The 22200-nt window shown below is 51.5% G+C and overlaps 1 protein-coding gene across 1 annotated transcript; it reads left to right on the forward strand.

The window, feature by feature from the left end:
* Positions 1-8410: 8410 nt before the first annotated feature.
* Positions 8411-20950, forward strand: LOC134055591 (serine/threonine-protein kinase pim-2-like). The gene is made up of 12 exons (XM_062511997.1): positions 8411-8524; positions 13910-13970; positions 14362-14561; positions 14665-14735; positions 16771-17070; positions 17179-17521; positions 17638-17688; positions 17862-18228; positions 18872-19051; positions 19312-19409; positions 20427-20560; positions 20896-20950. Exons 1-12 carry the CDS (start codon positions 8411-8413, stop codon positions 20948-20950), a joined length of 1974 nt encoding a protein of 657 aa, XP_062367981.1.
* The last annotated feature ends 1250 nt before the right edge of the window (positions 20951-22200 follow it).

A 22200-nucleotide genomic window follows, 5' to 3' on the forward strand; every position in this document is an offset into this window, starting at 1 on the left:
CTGGAAGGAAAATCCACAGTGAAGTTGTTCCTGAAAGCTGTCCCTGTCTGTGATTCCTCTTTGACATTTCAGAGCATTAGCGAAGGCTTCTGCTTCTCTCTTTCCACAGGGACCCTGTGGATCCATCAGATATGTGTGGTGGGAAGACGTGTGCCCAGATGGGAAAACATTTCAGGCCACTGCCTTGACTGTTTGCTCTGGAACTTGTCCAAGGAGCCACAGTAGCCACGGGGGAAGATTTTCCTCTGGAATGTTGCTGCTCTGTGCCCATGGAGGAGAGAGCAGAGTGTCCCTGTTGGGGATTCTTGGCCAGATGGACAAGTGCTGTGGTGTCATTGCTGTGCAGACATCACCTTGGAGAGGAACTCGGGAAGTGTCTGCAGGGTGCTAACCGGGAACTTTGGCTAGGGAGAGGTCCAGGCTTCCTTGGAGATCAGTGCCAGTCAGGGGGATGGCATTGGATGGCCACTGACCATGTGCCAACAGTCTGGGGACAGTGACCTGGACACACACAGAGGTTTCCAGTGTGGGTGCAGTGACCCCCATTTCCAGGGAACCCCGTGGGAATGTCCCTTCATCCCTGGGGGCTGGGTCTCAGCCCTCCAGAAACTGTCCCTACAGTTGTATTTTCCTACACTTGGGCCAGCCTTTCAGGACAAATGAGTTTCCCCTCTCCTACCGACAGTGACTTCAGTATAAGCAATTTGCAAGAGGGTTCTCAGCACAGGAAAGACTCAGACCTCATGAAACTGTTCCAGGGGAGGACACCAAGACACTTGGAGAGCTGGAGCACCTCTGTGACAGAGACAGGCAGAGAGAGCTGGCAGTGTTCAGCCTGGAAAAGAAAAGGCTGCGGGGACACCCCATGACCCTTTCAGATCATCAAGGCACCTCACAGGAAACAACAAACCTGTGTTAATGCCACAGAATGTCAAACAAGAATCAGTGGCATGGGCAGCTCTCAGGAACCATTTCTTGATGGATTTTTGCTTTGTGAAAGCCCAAGATATTTGAATGTCTTCCTGGTTCCTCAGGCCCTGGATGAACAGGGCTTATCAGAGATGCTGGCAGGGGACCAACATCCCTCCCCCTGAATGGGCACCTCAGTTTTCCCAGTTTGATCCCAGTGGCTGCCTGGGGACAAACACCAACTGCCCCATATCCCTCAGGATGGGCACATCCTGCTCTGGGCCATTGCTGGCCTGGGCCCAGGGCCAGGGTATTGCAGAGACACTGAGTGGGGACAAGGGCCCTGGGGAGCTGTGGGCAAGTCCCAGTGAGGGACAGTGCTGCAATGGGAGCCTGGTTGGACATGGGGTCCCTGGAACCTCCTGTGTGTGGCACCTGTGCATAGCAGGACCCAGTGCTCTGGGAGGGCACAATGGCTGCAGGTGTGACAGGATGAGGGTCTGCCCCAGGGCAGGGGATATTCCCACCTGGACTCCACCCTGGGGCTGAAGATGGGACCAGTTTGGGGCATGCAGGGAAAGGGAAATAATGGGGTGGTGTGGATGTGTGAAGTGCCACACCTGAGCCATTCCCCAGCCTTCAGCCTTGTCTGCGGGTGATCATCATTTCCCAGTTCTGCCCAGTGTCTCTAGTGCCTAGAGACCCAAATCACCTGGCTATTTCCTAGGTTTATGACACCGTTGTCCTAGCATGCCCCAGTTTTCTGAGATTCTGGAGTCTTGTTGTCACCAGAAGAGGGGTCAGTCCATCTCCTGTTTCTCCATGGGACAGGAGGGGGAAGAGTGATGATTCTGCACTGACAGGCTGGGTGAGTAGCTGGGGTCAGCTCTGGGATATCTTGAAGAAAAAGCCCTTGGAGAGAAGGGAAACCAAAGATGGGGGAATGTGACTCTGGAGGCTGTTGGAGGATGGATTGGGTTGGAGTGGGGGTGTTCTCCACAGGTGATCCAGCTTCCTTCGGCTCCCTGACCACCCCTCTTGGACCCCAGAGGTGCCTGGGCCCTTGCAGGGGCAGGTGGCCCATGCAGGAAGCTGGAGAGATGATGGGCAAGGGGGTTGGATGTGTGCCACAGGTTGGATGGAATCTGTCCAGGGCTAGGCTTGTGGCCAGGGCTAGGGGCTGGGCCAAGCCAGGCTTTGGCCTGGGAGCTGCTGGGGAGGGAGCAGGGAGGAGTCCTGACAGGCTAAAGGTGCTCCTGCCCTGCGGCAGCCTCAGAAAGAGTAAGGGTTCAAGTCCAGACGAGCCACAAAGGGGTCAAAGTTCTTATAATCAAAAACATAAAAGTAAAAAGAAAAACAAAGAAATAAAATAAGCCCAGCAGGTTGCCTGAAATACCACCAGCCAGCCCTTTGGGAGTAATAGTAAGACCTTGAGACACAAGGGAATTATACAAAGTAAAAAGCAAAGAAAAATTGATTCAATATAGTATGGTAAAGTGGACCAAAGAAATGATCCGCAGAGATAATCTGTACTGGCCCATGTTGGGATCGTTTAAGGGTTGGATTTGTAGAGCATTAAACACATATGTTGCTTGTAAAGAACCATTTTACAGAGAGGAGTGTGACTGTGCTGCTCTGTGGACAGAGCAGCATAAACCATTCTCAGTATATACTTTAAAGGAAAAAACGGATGAGGATAAAAAAAAGTTACCTGGGAACACTTGATAATCTCCCACCTCTGTATAATACAGAAAATACAGGAGACCCCCCTTCCCCATGCCTCCCCCCCCCCTCCAACCAGGGTCTCTGCTCCCTCTCCTCCTATAGCTCAAAGGACTCCCTGGAGTCAAAGAAATACCAGGAGAGATGGTATCAGCAGAGAGGACAGAGATAATGACACAAAGGCTCCCCTTTACCCCCTGGGGCAAGTGCCATTAGCAGGACAAGAGACTGAATTAATTGGATTTGTTAATGTTCCCTTGAACACAGGAAAGGTGGTAGGAAGGTGGAAATATTTACTAGTAATAGTAAACCAATTAACCCACTGGCTAGAGGCACACCCTGCAGCTAGAGCCACATTACAAGTGGTAGCCAAAATATTCATAGAACACATAATACCAAAGCATGTCCTGGTCCCAGCAATAGACTCCGACCAGGCATGCACTTTACATCAAAGGTGCTTAAGTTCCTGACCTCGGCCCTAGGCATCAGCTGGGAGTACTATACACCCTGGCACCCTCAGAGTTCTGGGACAGTTGAAAGGATCAGTCAAACATTACAACAACAGCTGTTAAAATTAAGAATTAAGACTGAAATGCCATGGACAAAGTGCCTCCCACTAGCCCTGTCTAATATACAAAGAATGCCAACTTGGAAAACAACTTCAATTTCACCACAGGAAATGCTGTATGGTATGTCTTACCCTAAAGGAGTACACCTTGATCTGATCTTAGTTCAGGACACTTCTCTTCAAAGTTACATAATAACCATCAACAAAAACTTGCAAGAATTAAGTGGAAGGAAATTTTAGCTCAAACCATCCGTCTAGGATTTGCCATACGTAAGATTAAGCCAGGACAACATGTGTTAATTAAAGTGTGGAAAGAAGAAAGTCTGGATCCAAAATGGGAAGGACCATATTTAGTTCTGTTAACCACTGAAACAGCTGTACAGACAGCCAAAAAGGAGTGAACACATGTGAGTAGAGTCAAAGGTCCCATAACCCCTCCTACTGTAGGCTGGACAGCGACACCCGAGCTCAGAGACCTCGAAGTGCCAATTCACAGGACTGGATGTTGATACCGGATCAACTCGTCTCGAAGGTCTCCCAGTCAGGACTGAAAGTCACCTGTCCTAAACCTGGGTGTGACTGCAGCCCGTTCATCAAAAAACGGTGTCCATATTGTACTGAGTTGTGGCGGGGTCATTCCTGTGGTGGGTGTCTCCCACTCGCATTATGTATCCAGTGTAGAAGAAATTAATATAAGGAAACTGTTAAGGTACTTAATACTCTATCAGCAAGAGGAGAAATCAAAACTGATGATCATAAATGGTGGGAGTTATTTGAGAATAGAACAAGGGGAAAAGGAAAAAAAAAAAGAAAGCCAAAGCGGAGGTACTGGCAAGAAAGTGCTGGAAAGGGTTGAGTATACCGTGCTGTTACTGCTGTACCTCGTACCGGAATGTTAAAACCAAAAGCTGGGACAAAATTAAGAAATTATACCAAAAGAGAAAGACAAAGGGCGAGACCCCAGGACATAGTCCGTGCTGCCAAGAAGATTAAACAAACCTCCGCTACTGGCAGCAACCCCGTAGGCCTTGAGGGAGGCAGAGGGATGAGAACAGTCCTGGGAGTCATCCTATTGCTCCTTATGATGAAAGGAAATAGTGCTGATGCTTGTTCCAAGTGTTACCAGACAATCGGGTACGGCGGACGCACAGAATCCACCCTTGCCCTCCACACTCATATCAGTTCAGCCTGCTATAATAAGCACAACTTAGAAACGTGCACTGTTATAGGAAAAAGTTACTGGGTAGCCACCAATTTGGAAAAAATGGTGGGCTCTATTGGCATACCAAAGTTGCCCAGTAGGAGAAGCGTACCCCTGCTTCACAAAAGAAGGTCTGTGGGGATATTCAGATCAGGGAGGAGTGCAAAATCACTGCAAGGAGGAATGAATAAAGAACACAATTAAAACGCTCAAGGAAACAAGAACAAACCATAAGAAAAGTTTTAACTTGCACGAGAAATTGAAACAACAAAGCAGCAAACGGGACTTACCCACCTCGGAAAAGAATTTCTTAGCAGAATTAACGAAAGAAATTACTGCTGAACTGAACTGAACCCCCCTGCTGGATCTGTGGAGAAATGCAAAAAACTGAACAATGGCCACAGAGGGGGGAGGGATTAAGCCCAAGCAACGAAAGGAATAGCTAAGCAACTTACTCAAACTAGAGCAGCAGTATATCAAAGTCGACTAGCCCTGGACTATCTATTAGCTGAAGAAGGAGTGTGTGGCAAGTTTAATAATTATGAATGCTGCTTAAAAATGGTATTTATAACGGTGAAATAATTACTATAATTGCAGAAAAAAAAAATTAAAACAAATAGCCCCTGTACCTGTACAAACCTGGAACTCTATGCTTAATGATAATTGGTGAAGTAACCTGTTGGGGGAACTTGGTGGAAGAAATTAGGTTTTATGTTAACATGTGCATTATTAGAACTACTGTTCATGCCTTGTCTTGTTCCATGTTTCATTTGACACATGCAATCAGTGGTTCAAGGAATGCAAATTGCTACAATACCAAGAGACCCTGAGATGGCAACGAAATTAATGGCAGTAAATGAATTAAATCTAGTACAAGAAGTACTGACAAAATTTAAAGCCCAAACAGGAATTAATGGGATAAAAAAAGAGAAGTGGGGAAATTGTGATAATTGATAAATGATTCGTGTTAATCGCAAAAGTTTTGGAGTTTGTATAAACCAGAATACTTAGACAAGACATGGAACTCGATAAAGGGAAATACATTTTTAAAACCATTCTGTTTAAATCCCCCTGTTATGAATATTTTGCTTCCTAAGTAAATTGTATTTGATACCAGTTTGCAAAATGAGGTTTTCCCAGAGCCTGAAAGATTTTGCAAAATCAGATCTCCCGCCTTTGCGTAATCAACTGCAACCTATCTGCTAAGACCAGACTTCCCACTTCTGCTGTTCTTTATCTACCAAAACCAGGTGGTTACTTGACAAATTGTCCGGAGATTTCACACAGCGGTCCCACGGATGTTTTTTTAACCACCACTGCTTACCTGGCAGAATTATGACAACAAAAGAAATTAAGAATTATTGATTACTACAAGGAAAACCATACTCTAGAAAGGAGCTGCAAACCAAGGTTCAACGGAGCGTGGAGTGGGCGCTGACCCCTCACGTTCCCCAGCGCTGCTGACTCCGTCTATATCAAATAAAGCAACCTAAATTCTGCTAAATATCAAGACTTTTTGTTTCTCATTTATAACAGGATCTGCCCGGAAAGTTTTCTCTAGAGATGCCCCTTTTGTTCCCTTCTCTGGAGCTGCCGCAGCAATGTCTGTGTGCAGAGCTGAGGGAAGATCAGTGCTGGCAGAGCATGGTGCTGGTGTGGGGAGATGGACCTCAGTGAGCACAAACGCCATCAGCCCCTGGGGCCAGCAAGGTCTGGGGGACGGGAGGGAAACCACTCAGGTTTGTCGTGGCCTCTGAAAGTTTGTTCACGGGAGTTGTGAGTTTCCTGTCCCACTGCAGACATCATTGCTCACAGGGAGAGCTGCCTGGCAGCCACGCCCAAACTGCAGTGGTGCCACAGGAATTGTCTGCAGGGTCCTGCAGTGCCTCGTGCTGCTCCCTTGCCAGGGGCACCACAGGCCAGGGGGGCACATCTGGGCTGGTGTGTCTGGCTGTGGGGCTCCCTGTTCTGGGCACTGAGGAGGGGCTGGAGAGGCTCTGCAGGACTGACAGGATGGGCTCTGGGGACTGTGTGGAGAAGCTGAGGGACCTGGGCTGCTGGAGCTTCTGAAGAGGGGGCCCAGCGCTCATCCTGCAACTGCTCCAGGGCTGGTTTCAGAGAATCACAAAAGCAGCAAGGATGGAAAAGACCTAAGCGATCCTCAAATCCCACCTGTGCCCTGACACCACCTTGTCTCACCTGAGCCTCCTCTTCTCCAGGATAAATAACCCCTGATCCCTCAGCCGCTCCTCACAGGACTTGTGTTCCACACCCCTCACCAGCCTTGTTGCCCTTCTCGGGAAATACTTCAGCTCCTCCTCGTCCTTCCTAAATCGGGGCGCCCAGAACTGGAGACAGCACTCGAGGTGCTGCCCAAACAGTGCTGAGTACAGGGCAAGAATCACCGTGCTGGATCCTGCTGGCCAGGAGCAGGGCAGCCCCAGCTTTCCCCTCTCTGGCACATCGCAGCTGGGGCAGCCCCAGCGTTCCCCTGTCTGTGACAGCACAGCCATGGCAGCCCCAACATTCCATCCCTGGACATGCTCCATGGAAAGGTTCCAGTCAACAGAACCGACTGGCCACTGAGCACCCCCAGCCTGGGCTGATGTGGATTCCTCTGCACGCAGCTCAGCGAAGGTCCCCTTGGCCGCCTTCACTGTGCCACAGACAAGTGTCAGACACGGTTCCAGAGCCCTGCCCAGAGCTGCCAGGAGGAGTTGATTAAAACAAGAACACAAAAAAGTCCAACAAAAGAATCCCCCCAAACCAAACCAATCCATACAAACAAACAAATCCAACAACCAAAACAAAACCAAAAGCCACTGGAGAAGGAGATCACCTCCCCAACAGACCTGTTCCATCCTTCAGTTGGTACACCTGCACACACACAGGACCCGAGAGTTCAAAAAAAAGTGGATTCCTTGAGTACATTTGCAGGAAAAGCAGGTGAAAGACAGGCTCACAGTTAGGACTCTTCTCAGCGGAGCCAAAAAGGCCCCTTTGGCAACCGCAGGGATCTTGGAAATGGCAAGTGCCACACCCTCAGCACATGGGGGAGAAAAGGGCTCTGTGGTGCCCGCCATGGCATGTAAACCCTGCTCCCTGGGCACTTGACACTTAGGATTCTTACAGAGCAATCCAGTAGGGCCTTCTAGGTATCGAGCCCCAGGCTTTGTGAGCCCAGGCAGAGGCAGGCAGGACGCAAAGCTGGCAGCAAAGGAAGGGGCCAGCGAGGTGGGGCAGCCGGGGGTTGACGACAGCCTGCAGGGACAGAGGCACAGGGCATGGACACCGTAGGACAGCCTGGGCTGCAGAGGGCACAGGGATGGGCAGCAGCTGAAAGGCCCTGCCAGAGCCACCTCCTGAAGCACTTTGGCCATGGCTGCTGGCCCTGGGCCCTTGGCCAGCAGGGGACAAGTGAGCCTTGCTGTGCTGAGGTTTGCTCAGCATCAGAGACACCTTTCCCTTGTTTGTCTGCACCTGTCATCGCTTCCACCAGTGTTCTGCTCTAACTGGAACCTGGGGACACTTTCTCCGATGTGTCCCTCAGTGGCACCCATTACAGCTTCTAGAATCTTTGGACTTTAAATATCACTTTGAGTTCTTGACAAGATTTTTGAGCACACTCTCAGGGACTGAGTCTGATATAAACAACATCAAAGCCCTGAGAGGGTCATTAAAGTCATTCAGCTGTGTCTGTGCTGCTGAGCTGGGCTGGGCTGGGCTCCTGGCTCAGAGGGTGATCCTGCCAATCAAGAAGATCTACAAAATGACATTTCTACTGAGGAGCAGCTCCTGTGTGCAGCCCAGCAGGGCTGGGGCACTGCCTGCGGCCACCCCGGCTACAGCACAGGGGCACAGAGAGCTTCAATCTGTCAGGGCTGGGAAGATGCTCAGAGGTGACTGGGGCGGAATCACTCCCAGCCTTTGACACAGGAAGCCTCTGGCTGCAGGACAATGCAGCTGCAGCTCCTGGAGTCATCTCCTAAAGCTGGAACATTTCACGGACGATGCATTCTCTAAGTACAACTCAGAGTATCTCTGGTACAGACGATGACAAGCTGGGAGCTTGTCACGATCTGCCAGTACAGGCGGGGATCATGATGGTTCGTTTTGATCTCGAGGTACAAAAGACACAGCAGGGGACAACAGTATGCTTCAGAATACTCACAGCAGAGCACTTTTATTTGGTGCTAAGCACACAGTTATGTGCTATAGATGGCAGAGTTTTTAAGGAAACAAAGTCAAGAGATAGAGAGAAAGAGGGGAAAAGAGGGGAAGGGAAATAGCTACCTAGGGATGAGACACCATCCTTGTGGTCATAGACGGGTGTGCTCGGGGCCTTCTGCCAATGGACGGGTCTTCCCTCTGTGGGGAGATCTCAAGGGGCTTCTTCAAGGAGTCACCTTCTTAAAGTCTTTCCTCAAAGCGAATGGCTTCTGGCCATGAGGTAGGGATTTTTACGGACCACTGTGTCTCCAGAGAAGCAGGCACCCACATGTCTGGGCCGGCACTTATGACGGCACAGCACAGCACGGCACAGTGCACCTGTGACAGCCACCTGCCACGCGTCTACCTCGGCCGGGTCAGAGCTCCTGCTCAAAGCCGACCAGGTCAGGAGCACGTGGGGTACACGGGCATCTTCTTGCGACGGTCATGAGGAAAATGAGGGAACCTTTGGACCGTCTCTTACGCCACCCCGTGACTCACAATCTTTGTCGAGAGAGCTCCTTTGTAGTGTTGTTGCTGCGGTGTCTTCAGTTGCGAAGTGTAGAAGAATGGCTTAGAGAGAAAGGCCATATTCCCATGCGAGAACTAGCTGACAGGGCTTTGGGAAAATACTGACACAGTGGGTATTTTGAAGGACAGCTTTTCCTTGAGCAATAGATATGGAACCACTTTTGCAATAACAGGATACTTCCGTTAAGATAGTATGCAGAACCTCCGCAGCTAAAGGATCACAAGAATGAGGAACTGGGTGGGACTGACCTTTGCTGCGGTAGCCAGTGATGAGCTTGCTTTTGCACTATGTATGAGCTTAATTATTGATGATGTAAATGTAACTAAGAGCATGCAATAAATTGTGACTTGCTGATCATTCACACTGAGTGCTGCATTTCTCCCGCCAACTCCGACAGCGAAGTCTTCAGGACTCATCCAGGTTGGTAGCATATTCCGAAAAACGGGGACAGAAAGTCAGCCAAAGAAAAAAGTAGGAAAGGGAAAGGGAAAGGGAAAGGGAAAGGGAAAGGGAAAGAACAAGTTCAATCTTTCAAAGTAATTTCAATTTAAGTAAGTATTTTCAATTTAAAACACAAGTAAAATTATTAATCAGTAATTTCAATTTGAAACACTAATTTAAGTAATTTCAATTTAAAACACAAGTAAAATAATTAATAAGTAAATTGAACACAATTTAAAATAATGAATAAGCAATTTCAGTACAAAACACAAGTAAGATAATTAAAAAACAAGTCAATACCAGTACATCATTTCAACACAATTTAAAATAATTAAGAAGTATTTTAAGTAGATAATTAATAAAATAAAATAATTTCTAGGTAATTGGAGTTTGAAAACACAAGTCGTCAATATAACATTTTAAATACTCATGTGTTTTTCATCTTGCATCAATAACCTTGGGGACGTCATCAGTGACTGACTTGTGTATATTCATTATGGATGTCAAGTGTGTTAACTGCTTCATCATTCTCCAATTCATGTTGTACAGGATTGCTGATATAAGCAAAACCAATCAAAACCAAAATCAAAAGGACAGTGATGGGATGACACAATTTGTTCAGGACACCTGTGACAGTAGGTGACCACCCAAAGAGGGTATCCCACCACTTGAGTTCAGCATCTTTCTTTACTCTTTCCAAAACATGATGTAGTTCCTTTACATGGTGATGAAGAGTTATCAGAGTTTTGGTCTGTTTTTCTTAATCCTTTCCAAAATTTCAATTAAATCCTGGGGAAGCAGCAATTGCTTTACCAGAGCGAGGTTCATTCCAACGGGAGTAGGCAATAAATGGTGGATTCATGTGTAATTGGACTGCAAAAGGTGGCAAGACGTAACTGGGACTACATAAGGAAATCACATCCTACAATTCTAGTAAAGTTACAAATGCAAACATTCGAATGATTTTTAGTATGCACTACCAAATTTTCTATGATAACAGGTTGCCAGCAGTTCTTAAGCATACACAACCATTGCCTATATAAATCAGCACCGTTTCAGGAATCTCGTTTGGAAGTGTTTCAAAGTTACAAACATTTGGCTCTGTGTCCAAACAAATATCTTGAGCTCTAATTGCGTTACTTTCACAGATAAACCCTTGTTGTTCCCGGACAGTACAAGTTTCCAAATTCACAGTTTCCCACTTCTCACCAATTTGACGGGCCCATTCTCTATGCTTAAAAGGATAGAGAATAGCTCCATCACGATTCAGCCCGAATGCAATGATGGCGAATATGGAATGCACTGAAGCATTATGTATCATCAGCACAAAGGCTCTGGCTGTGTTTGTGCTGGGGTCATAGCTAAAATGTACCAAGTTCCACCAGGATTGGAATTCTCCTTCAAAGTCAGTGGCACTATCCCAAATTCTTTGCCGAATTTCAGTAGGAAAAGTGCCTTCCTCGCCTTCTCTGATAATTGAGGCAGCAACAAACCGCACCCACAGCTGAGCCTGGATACAGCTGAGACCTAAAGAGATGTTATTTTGTGCAGCACCGAGTTCATCAGTTATCGGTTTGCGGTCATTTGCATTTACCTTTTCCCAATTTGCCAAAATGTTTGATAGGAACCATTGTTGGGTTCCCAAAGCTGTCAAAGATGACTGCAGTGGTTGCTGTAATTTGGTGACATCTCCAGATGTAGTAGCCAATTTATTCCTCAGTACTTCTGAATCAATGCTACTGAAAATTCCCAATCCTGCTCCCACAACGCCCATTATGTCTCTTGTCATTCGTTTGTTAAAAGGGTTCAGGATAAGCGGTGGTGGAGTAGTAGGTGTCACAATAGTCACATCAAATTCCCCCCAGTATTTTGTATTGTTTTTACCACACATGATTTTATGGGAAAACTGTACAGCAATGAAATGGAGCCAACAATTCTGATTTTAAATTTTACAAAGTACAACACGGCCGTGAGGTCTTGTGCCATAACTGTGTACAAGTTTGATGAGGGATTCAGCAATGAATTTATGTGTTATTGTAACCATGAAGCTTTGTCATTTCAATCTTGTTGGTTTAGTTCAAGTAAAATTATACCAACAGTCAGTAAGTATCAGCAGTGTTATCATGGGTTATCTGGTTCTTCATGTCCCTCGGTGCTCTTCTGTGAAAAGTAAACGCAACAGAGTCTGCCATGAAGAGGCAGGAAATTAAAATGATGAAACTATCTAGCATGTGTGAAGCTACCCACCGCATGGCAAAATTCTCTTACCTTGCGATAGTTCAAATTTCTTGCCACCTCTCTCTTTTGCCATACTGGAATTCGGTTAACTTCCCAATCATTTTGCTGCCAAAAAGGAAGCCACTCTGTACATCCCTGAAACACAGCATAAGAGTCAGTGTAGATGCAAACAAGAGAGGTATTGTGTACCTCACACTGGAAAACACTCCAGGCAGCCATCAGTTCCCCAACGTGAGCACTGCCTTCTCCCTCAGTAATGATTCATTCATCAGAAGTGTGGAGGGCTACTGCTCTGTGTTTCCACACCTTTCCCTCTGGTTTGGCAGAAGCATCAGTGAACCAAGAATTTGCTGATTGTTCAGAGGAGAAAGGAGGGGCTACTTTAATTGCCGAGGCAGCTTTGTCTTGGCTGCTCCCCAAGCTCTCAGTTTCTTGTATAGCCCAATGTTTTATAGCAACTTCTGTTATTGAGAAGATGTTACAATAATGTTCAATCTGGGCATACCACTTCCTAGCTGAGGATCTATGGGCCACCGCGTCAGGCAGGGGAGCCCCAGTAGTGACCACTACGATCACTTTGAAAGGACCTCTTAATGTAATTGGTCGTTGCCCTACAATTTTCTCCACTTCTATGAGAGCTAAGCTAACCGCAAACAGTCATTTAACCCAGATAGCGTATCTTTATTCAGCATCTTGAAAGCCACGGAAATACAAACAAATAACAGGCCTTGTAGGACCATCAGGGCCTTGTTGCCATATGTGAACCGACAACCCCGAGATGGGGAATCCCCACTCTATCTGGAAAGGGTCTGTGGGGTGAACAGGGCCCAGGGCTTGATGAGCTGTTGCTTCAAAAATCAGCACTTGCAGTGCTTCCTCCTGAGAAAGAGTCCAATCCCATTTCACCCCTTCCCTCAGCAAGTCATAAAGAGGCCTGGCAATTATTGAAAAGTCTGGAATGTGCTTTCTCCAGAACACTAATAATGTCCACATTTTATGGCTCTTGGCAGGACAACGCGAAGGTGAACCTGGTGTCTGCTGAGAAGGGGTTGTATAGGGAGAAAAGGGAATGGGGCCCCCAGAGTGGGTGGAACCATTTTTGGTACATTGCTCTGCTTCTTTCAGTGAGTCCAGAAGTTCTAAAGTTTTAGTGTGTTCCTCTCTTAGAGCACTTTCTAACAACTGTTTCTCATTTTGCAACAAAGAGCACTCATGTTTTCAACAAAGATACTTGTTCCTTTCTTCATTTAGTTGTTCTGGCAAAATTTGAACTCATTTTTGTAGAGAATTTATAATTGTAGTCTCCTCATTTGTTTGCTTGAAGTGATTTTCTAGAGCTGCCCTAAGACAGGCTCCCAAAACAGAACAGAGTACAGTTTTATTTTTGTACAGTTTGAATTTTGACTCCCTTTGCAGAGAACATATTCCATCAATCACATTTTCTAAATTATACCAATTATTTGGTGCCCACTCTTCTCCTCCCTGAGAGGGTCTGGCACTATATATAGCTAATAGAGCAAACAATGCAGCTTTATTTGTTGCACTGCAATTTTCACTCATTTTATGAAGGGGCAAGTAAAAACCACTGCAGGGAGGTATATCACTTAAGTTACACACACGCGCACACACAGACACACACACACACACACACACACACACACAACTTTTCTCTGTGTTCCCTTTCACTTCCCTGTGTGGGTGAAGAGACCGAAGCTGCTTGGGAGGCACTAGCTTCAGTACAAATCTCTGGTTGTCTCTTTGCTACACCAAGCAGTCAAAAAAAACACAATAAAAAAACCAACAAAACAGTCCTGTCTTCCACACCAAGAGATCCTAGAGTGAAATTCTACAGACAGAGCCCTCAAACAAGTGTGGGGGTGCTCTCCACCTAGGCCTGTGCAGTTTGCAGGAAATCTGAACTTGCCCCCCTTGCTTTCTGGACAAGCTCACTCCTTTTGAGGTGACCAGCTAGGTGCGGCTGGAGCAAGATGTCCTTCCCCTATTACAGACTACACACAACCTTGCAGCCCTTCTGTCTGTCATAATCCAGTCCGTGATGCCAATTTAATGTCACGATCCGCCAATCCAGGCGGGGATCGTGATGCTTTGTTTTGATCTTGAGGTGCAAGACACAGAGCGGGGGGACAGCAGTATGCTTCAATATAGCACTTTATTTGATGCTAACAATTCAGTTGTGCGACAGAGGGGAGAGTTTAAGGAAACAAAAGGGGAAAAGAGGGGAAGGGAAATAGCTACCAAGGGATGGGACGGAGTCCTCGTGGTCTTCGGCCAATAGACGTGTCTTCCTTACGTGGGGAGATCTCAAGAGGCTTCTCCAAAGAGTCACCGTTTTACAGTCTTTTCTCAAAGTGAGCGATGTCTGGCCAAGAGGTGGGGAGATTTATGGACCGTTGTGTGCTCACAGAAGCAGGTGCCAATCTGACTGGGCTATTGTGGCCTCGAAGAGCAGTGCACCATGACGGCACAGCACAGCACAGCTGCAAACAGTTATTTGGTAAACCTCTACCTCGGCCAGGCCAGAACTGTTCAAAGGCAACCAGGCCAGAAAACTCCTGTCTGGAGCGAGTGGGGTTCACCGGGGTCTTCTTGTGATGGTCGTGAGGCAAATGAGGGAAACTTCGGACCGTCTCTTCCAGATGACAGGAGATGAATTCCCAGAAGTGGCTGTAACGGCCATCTATGGGGTTGGGAGCACTTTGGAGTCTGGGGATGCTTTTGGGGTGAGCCAAATGGGTGCTGCAGGGGCACTTAGAGATCCTGGGAGGTCTGGGGGACACATACGTGACATGTGGTGGGTGGACACTGGGGTTCTGTGAAGCCCAGGGCATGACGGGCGTTGTTGTCCCAGCTCCAACGGGGCTCAACTGGGCCGTGGGGCATGACGGGAGCCACAGGCAAAAACAGAAAAGATGGCGCCGACACCAGGCACCACCCCCAAAGTGCCAAGACCCAGCACTGATTGGTTGTGTGCAGTGATGGGCGGGAGTCTTGGCAAATGGGAGGCACCAGAGGCAGGAGCCCACTCCATCCCCAGTACAGCCCCGTACAAACCCAGTGCCCCTCCAGGTCATCCCAGTACACCCCAGTCCCACCCAATACACCTGGCTTAGTTCCCAGTCCATTCCAGTTCCTCCCCGTATTATCCACAGTAGGCGTCAGTGTCCCCCAGCCATCCCCACAGTGCGCCCTGTGTCCCTAGTTTGTCCCAGTACTTCCAAGTATCAATCCCAGTATGTCCCAGTAGTTTTCAGTGCAACCCCACAGTCCATCCCAGTCCACCCAGATTCCCCCTCAGCATTCCCCATGTTCCCACGTTGACCCACTCCTCCCCAGTATCACTCCCAGTATGTCCCAGCGTTTCCCACAGTGCTCCCAGTGTTCCCCAGTATGTCCCAGTTCTCCCAAATGTTTCCAAGGAAACCTGAACTTCTCACGGTTGCCGTGGCACACAAACCCAGCCGTGGGATCAGTGCAGTGTCCATGGCCCTGTACAGCCCCTGGCAGTGGCCCAGTGCAGGATGCGATGATGATCCACCCGCAGAGCTGGCCCAGGGCAGCTCTGCAGTGCTTTTGGTGGCACCTTGGGCAGGCACACTCCTGAGGACTATGTCTGTTTGCAGTGGAGAAAATTAGGAGTTTTAGATTGTTTAAAAAAATTAAAAAGGGAAAACATTTCTTTCCTGAGCGCAGCCAGTTCTCCAAGCAAAGCAGGTTCCAGATGAGGGAGGACAGACGGGATGGGGCTGGGCAAAGTGGAGCAAGGTTGTCCACACTGGGTCAGACCTCAAGGCACAGCTTCTCTGAGCAGGCCAGACCTGCCGAGGAGAGACCCTGGATCAATATCAACCACACAATGCTCTAATCACCTCTGCTCTAAAATCAGCAGTAATAAAATCCACCCTTTAAAACTCCAATGGATATTTCTCCATAACTGCAGCAGAAAACCTTCCTCATGGACTGCACCAGACCAGAGGGAAATCAAGGCAGAGCCGTGGTTTGTCAGGACTTGCTTGATCTCCGTGAGCCCCGTGGTGCATTTGGTGCTGACTCCTTGAACCTCAGGGCCTAGGAGGAGATTGCACAAACCCTTCGAGGAGTCCAATTCAGAAGAACCTTTCAGCTGCTGCCCATGCCTGTGCCTTGGGCTGGCCCAGACTCCTTCTGGGGGATGTGTTGCACCTCAGCCCTGCTCTGGGAGAGAAATTCCTTCTCCTTGTTTCCAGTCTGGGCCTCCACAGCTGCCCTTGGTATTAATTGTTTCTTTCTCTGGATATTCTCTGTCAAAAGAGCCATCATCTCTGAAACTGCCCATCAATCCCTCCCAGGGCTCTCCTCTGCTGTCCTCAGTCTCCAGCCCACTGAGTACAGAACTCCTTTCTCCACTCCTTTGACCACTATCAAATGGTCATGTGCTTGAGGCCATGGGCACCTGGACAAGAAGGACAGTTCTTTTCCATAGAAAGGAATGTAGGGAGCCCCAGTGTTTCAAAGGCAGGGAAGAGTCGGCCCTCAGGAAGCCAAGGTAACCTACATAGTCCTGGCAGCTTTTGTCTGGGAGCTATCCTTGTATATATCCAGAATTTCAGAGGCAGTATCCCAATCTTGGCCGTCAAGGACTGTGCTTGAACGATGTTTTATTCTCCATGGAAAGAAAAGGCTCAGGGGCTGCCCCCGGGGTGCGCGGGGCTTGGCACAGGGCTGAGAAGGCAACGGAAAAACGGAAAAACGGAAAAACGGCCATGGGGACAAACGGCCCCAGGGCTTCAGTTGCAGTTGCAGCAGCAGCAGCAGCAGCAGCAGCAGCAGCGGCAGCAGAAGCAGCAGCAGCGAATCAAGCGACTTTGTCGACCCTCTGGATCTCCTCTCCCTCTCCCGCAGTCCCACAGCCTCTCTCAGTCTCCGTTTCCCGGTGTCTCCCTCCTCTCCCAGTCTCCCTCTCCCCGTTCCGAGCCGGCTCATGCCCCCAGCCCGCCCTCGGCCCCGAGCGGGGCTTCCCCGTCCCCGTCCCCGTCCCCGTCCCCGGCCGTCCTGCCGCGGTCTCTCCTCAGCCCGGCTCTGGCTGTACTGGCAGTGGCGCTGCTGGGCGGGGATCAGTGCCTGGTGCGGTATCGCCTCCCTTTGGCTCCGCCTGCCCCGGCCCCGGCCCCGGCCCCGGCCCCGGCCCCGGCCCCGGCCCCGGCCCCGGCCCCGGCCCCGGCCCCGGCCCCGGCCCCGGCCCCGGCCCCGGCCGCAACGTGGGCTCCGACCTCGGCCTCAACGCGGGGTCCGGCCCCGACCCCGGGCCCGGCCGCAGCCCCAGCCCCAACGTGGATCCCGGTCCCGGTCCCGGTCCCGGCGCCGGCTGCTCCCGGAGCCCGCAGAGCGCACACAGGGCGCGGCCGCTCCCGCCGCCTCCGTTGGGGCTTCCCCGGCCCGAGCTCCGCCGCTCGGCAGCGCGGCCGCTGGCCCCGAGCCGCCGCTGTCGCGTTCCAAAGAGCGAACGCCAGGGGCTGCCCGGCCCGGGACGGCTGAGGGGCGCTCGGGGCCCGTGTCTGGCCCCGGGCCGAGCGCTGACAGCCGCGTCTCGCCGGCAGGGAAGGTGGAGCACGGCATTAAGGAGCGCTACCAGCTCGGTTCGCTGCTGGGGCGCGGCGGCTTCGGCAGCGTCTGGGCGGCGACGCGGCTCTCGGACGGCGCCCCGGTGAGTGGAGGGGCCGGCGGCGGGCGGAGGAGGAGGAGGCTGAGGAGGGGTCGGGGAAGGATGGGGCTCGGCAGGGCGGGCGGCGAGCTAAGCCCTCTGCTCCCCTTGGCTTGCAGGTGGCCATCAAAAGGGTGCCACGGAACCGCGTCCGACACTGGGGTGAGCTGGTGAGTGAGCGGGGGTCAGCGGGAGAAGCCGGGGCGTGCGGGGTGGGCATGAGCCGAGGCCCAGCAGGGTGGACAGCGCGTGTGGGGCCAGCAGAGCATCCCGGGCTGGGTGAGGGCTTCCCGAGCCGTGGCACGGCATCAGCCCCGCTGACGGCATCGTGGTCCTCCTGCAGCCCGACGGCACCAGCGCACCAATGGAGATCGTGCTCCTGGACAAGGTGTCCACTGGCTTCCCTGGTGTTGTCCAGCTGCTGGAGTGGCTTGAGCTCCCCAGCGACATCCTGATGGTGCTGGAGCGCCCGGAGCGGTGTCAGGACCTCCGTCATTTCATTCGGGCACGGGGGTTCCTGTCCGAGGAGGTGGCGCGGCAGCTGTTCCGCCAGGTGCTGGAGGCCGTGCAGCACTGCACCAGCTGCGGAGTCCTGCACAGGGATGTCAAACCGGAGAACATCCTCGTTGACCTGGCCAGCGGGCAGGCAAAACTGATTGATTTTGGCTGTGGCACCTACCTGCAGGACACAGCCTACACTCACTTTGCAGGTGAGCCCACACAGCGCCGTCTTCCCGCTCCCAGCATCTCCTGGCCCAACAGCTCAGGGCCCAGCCTGGCTGTGGGAGCGTGGACTCTCCTTTTTGCTGCCAGTCATGGCACTGAATCTTCAGCTGAGTTGCTTTCCACTGGGGGCGGCTGGGGGGACAGCTTCCAGCCCTGCTGGCAGCCTTTGCCAGCCGCTGTGCCCAGGACTGGGGCTGGGGCAGCCAGCCTGACAAAAACACCCATGGGTGGGGGTAGTAGGGGAGCAGGGGAGGGGCAGAACCTGCGCACCCGCTGTTTTGGTGTGCAGGTGAGAAAGGGCTTGCACTACTGTGCTCGCCTTGTTTGCCTTGGCCTCATAATTGTTTTTTGGGGCAATGCAGGCAGGGAGGATGGAGACATGGATTTCCCCACCACTGAGTGGGTTTTTCCTTGTCATGCTCAGGCCTTGCTAGGGCTTCTGCTGCCCTCTTGCAGCACCAGTGGCTTCTTTTCCAAGCCCAAGTTTGTACACACGTCCCAGGTGCTGGCCAGAGGCAAGGGGTCACACCATGTGCCATTGGTGCAGCCCTAGCATGGCCAAGGATTCTGGGGCCAGGCTCTGGGAGCAGCAGCATTCCCCTGATGAACTCCATCTCTGTCCCATAGGAACACGGTCCTACAGCCCCCCGGAATGGACCCGCTTTGGCTGGTACTATGGCAAGCCAGCTACCATCTGGTCCCTGGGCATCCTGCTGCACCAGATGGTCTGTGGGAAGCACCCTTTCAGGAGGGGCCGGAACATCAGCTGGAACCATCAGCTCTCACTGCCACAACGGCTCTCTCAAGGTGAATCCTCATCTCTGGGCACGGGGGGAATGGGAGGCAGTGCTGGGAGACAGCAGTGGGCTCGTGAGCATCCCGCTCTGGCAGCTGCTGAGCACGTGGCACAGGTCCTGCTCTCCTGCTCTCCTCCAAAACAAAGAACTGATGGGAGGCTTTAGGCCCAGCTCTGAGCACACGCAGCATGGCTTGGGCATGGGAATAATGGGGCAAAGCAGACTGCAGCCTCCTCCAAGTGACCGGTGGTTTCTGCTTTCTCTCTCCAGACTGCCAAGATCTGATCAAAAGGTGTTTATCCATGCTCGACATAGAAAGGCCCTCATTAGAAGACCTGCTTTGTGACCCTTGGATGCAGCAAATTCACCTGACGTAGAAGAAGGGAGAGAGCCACAGGCGCACTTTGATGCAGGGCTCTGGTAAGTTCCAGCTCCACACAGGCCTTGGCAATCAGAAGCAAAGAAGCCCAGACTGTTTTGTCCTGCCTGTGCCACTGCACCCAGGTCATCAGATGGGAACACCCAGCCCTTGGGCTGGAGCTGAGCTGCTCTCTGCCCAGCACTGGTGGCCACCATCTGAGCTGGTTTGGCTTGTCCTGGTTCACTGACAGCTGGGGCCCTGGGCAGAACACTGAGAGCCTGGTCTCCCCCCCAGGGAAGGAGAAGGAGCCCCTGGAGAAGCTGTAGCAGGTGGGGCTGCTGCTGCTGGGGACAGCGAGGATGACATCAAGGATGACAACCTCTTCCTCCACCTGGCCACTGGCAAGCTGAAGATGACAGACTTGGATTCTGGCACCTTCTTCAAAGCCAGGCTCCACACAGCAAATTTACAGATGAGTCCAGACCCAGGGGGATGCTCCCAGATTTGGGCATTGCACAGCCTGCCCCGGAAACAAAGGTTCCCCCTTTGCTGGGGAGGATAAAATTGATTCTTCTGTCGTCTGCCAAGCTGCCTTTTGGCAGGACTGGGGGATGGGCTGGGGTGGGTACGAAATGGGAGTTGGCTCCTGGCCCTGCCAACAGCCCCCAGCACCCACCGTGCCCCAGCTGGGGCTGGGGCAGCCAGCTTGACACAAACAAAGCCCCGTGGTGGGAGCAGAGGTGGGGCTCCAGAATTGTGCTTGGCTGCTTTGCTTTGCAGGCAAGGAAGGGCTTGGGCTGCTCCACTGCCCTTGCTTGCTTTGGGATCACCATAACTTTTGCGGCAGCGCAGGGGGAAAGGGAGAAAGCACGGGCTTCTCTCAGCCATGGGTGGCTTTTTCCCTGGCATGTAGGGTTGGGCCTTCCTCAAGCCCTTGATAGAGATAAGATTTTTTACCATTTCTCTTTTCCCCCCCTTTGCACTGTAACCTATTTTCATTATTTTGTTGTTTGTTTCTCTAAAGGAAGTGTTCCAGGTGGGGTCCAGTGTGGATCAGGAGGTGCTTGGGACCAGCTGCAGTGTGGACGGGCCGTGCGCTTGGAGAAGGCTGAGGACATCGTTTGGGACCAGCTTTTCTGCCAGCAGCGATGGCATGAGGTGAGTCCCCGTCTTCTTTGCATGGTGGGATAAGAGCTTTTGGGAAATGGCAGCAAACACCGGAGCATCCTGCTGTGGCAGCTGCTGAGGAGGAGGATGTGCCATGGCTGGCTGCAGGCTGGGCACATGTCCTGCCCTCCTGCTCTGCTGCCCAATGAGGGGCAGCAATGATGGGCAGCTTTGGGCACTGCTCTGGGCATGGCCAGCGTGGCCTGGGCACCGTGGGAGCTGGGACAAGGGTGAGCCTTCAGGAGCCTTCAGCTGACGGGCAATTTCTGGTTTCTCTCCTTGCAGCCGGGCCCTGTGGATGCTGAGGCTGCTCTGGGCTCTGCCAGGGCTCTGCTGCAGCTCAGCACCGGGCCCGAATCAGCTAAAGGAGAAATGGTGTGACCTGCAGCAGAGACTTGCTTGAGCATTTTGGCAACGCAGCTCAAGTTTGCAGAGTGTACACCTCCAAGGGAAAACAAAGTAAACCTGTTCAATACCTTCTGAAATGAAATCAATCTGGAACGACCCCAAATGACATTTTCAGCTTGCACAAGCTGTAGCTCAGCCCTCCTCTGAACAGTTCTCTCCCCCACCTGCCTTTTACTTCACAACTGCTCCCTCCTTTCCCCCACTGAGTTCCCAGCCCATCACAGTCTCCATCACGTTGTTGCCTTCCTTGATGCCCCTCACCACGAGGAACACTGATCCCCAGGCTTAGGATCTCATGCTGTCACTGGCTGAAGAGCAGCAATGTCTCAGAGGTCCAGTGAGATTTTAGTGTCATTCAGAGCTGCTCTCCAGCCCTCAGTTCTCCTCACTGCTGAGTTCCCACTCCCTTTTCCTCGTCCTTCCAGCAGGATGAACTCTGTGAATCCCCCTGAGCTTCCCCACTCTTCCCAGCCCACCCATGCACCTCAGTTAGGCTGAAGCTGAAGCTTCTTTGTCTCCTCTGGCACAGCAGTGCAGTCCCCTGTGCAGGGAGCCCCAGCCCCAGAGCACAGCACACAGCAGTGCTGGGCTGGACCAGCTCCCCTCCACCCCTGGCTTGGCTGTCTGTGGCAACTGAATGCTCCCTGTTTGGAGCTGTCATTGCAGGACGGCCCCAGGGCAGAGCCCAGCCGGGCTCCCACTGCATCCCCTGAAGCTTGGGGCAGACACTGGGCCCTGGGCTGAGGTTCGTGGGGAGCACCCAGAGCTGTGGCTTGCAGTCAGTGTTTGCAAGCCTTGTGTTCTCATCTCCTGCAGCCTGTGGGGAAAACAACCTGTGCTGCCAGGCCAGCACTGCCCCTCTGGGCAGGGACAAGGCTGAAGGGCTTTCCCATTTCAGAGCAGCCAGCATTGAGCCTTGGCAGGGCCTGGCAGGGCTGGAGCCAGGTTTGTCTCCCGTCCAGGACTCACTGCTCACCCACCCCCACTGTGCTCACTTACCCATGGACAGAAGGGTCTGTCTATGCCAGGGGCTCTGGGATGTCTCTGTACCCATGGACTGAAGGGTCTCTCTGTGCCAGGGTTTCCATGATGTCTTTGTACCCACGGGTGTAGAATGAACACAGAGACTGAAAAGTGTCAGTCACGTTGCTTTCACACTCCTTCTTTTCTGTACAAGACACATCCATGTACTCCACCATGTATGGCTATATTAAAAGGGTTGG

Source organism: Cinclus cinclus, chromosome 33, assembly GCF_963662255.1.
Source record: "Cinclus cinclus chromosome 33, bCinCin1.1, whole genome shotgun sequence".
NCBI classification, from domain to species: Eukaryota; Metazoa; Chordata; class Aves; order Passeriformes; family Cinclidae; genus Cinclus; species Cinclus cinclus.

Bases quoted from the DNA above. Each gene is read 5' to 3' on its own strand.
- LOC134055591 (XM_062511997.1), top strand. From the start codon at position 8,411: ATGCATTCTCTAAGTACAACTCAGAGTATCTCTGGTACAGACGATGAC. The intron at 14,736-16,770 runs GCAAAAACAGAA...CTCCTCTCCCAG, and splicing joins GGGCATGACGGGAGCCACAG to TCTCCCTCTCCCCGTTCCGA. The intron at 19,052-19,311 runs GTGAATCCTCAT...TTCTCTCTCCAG, and splicing joins GCCACAACGGCTCTCTCAAG to ACTGCCAAGATCTGATCAAA.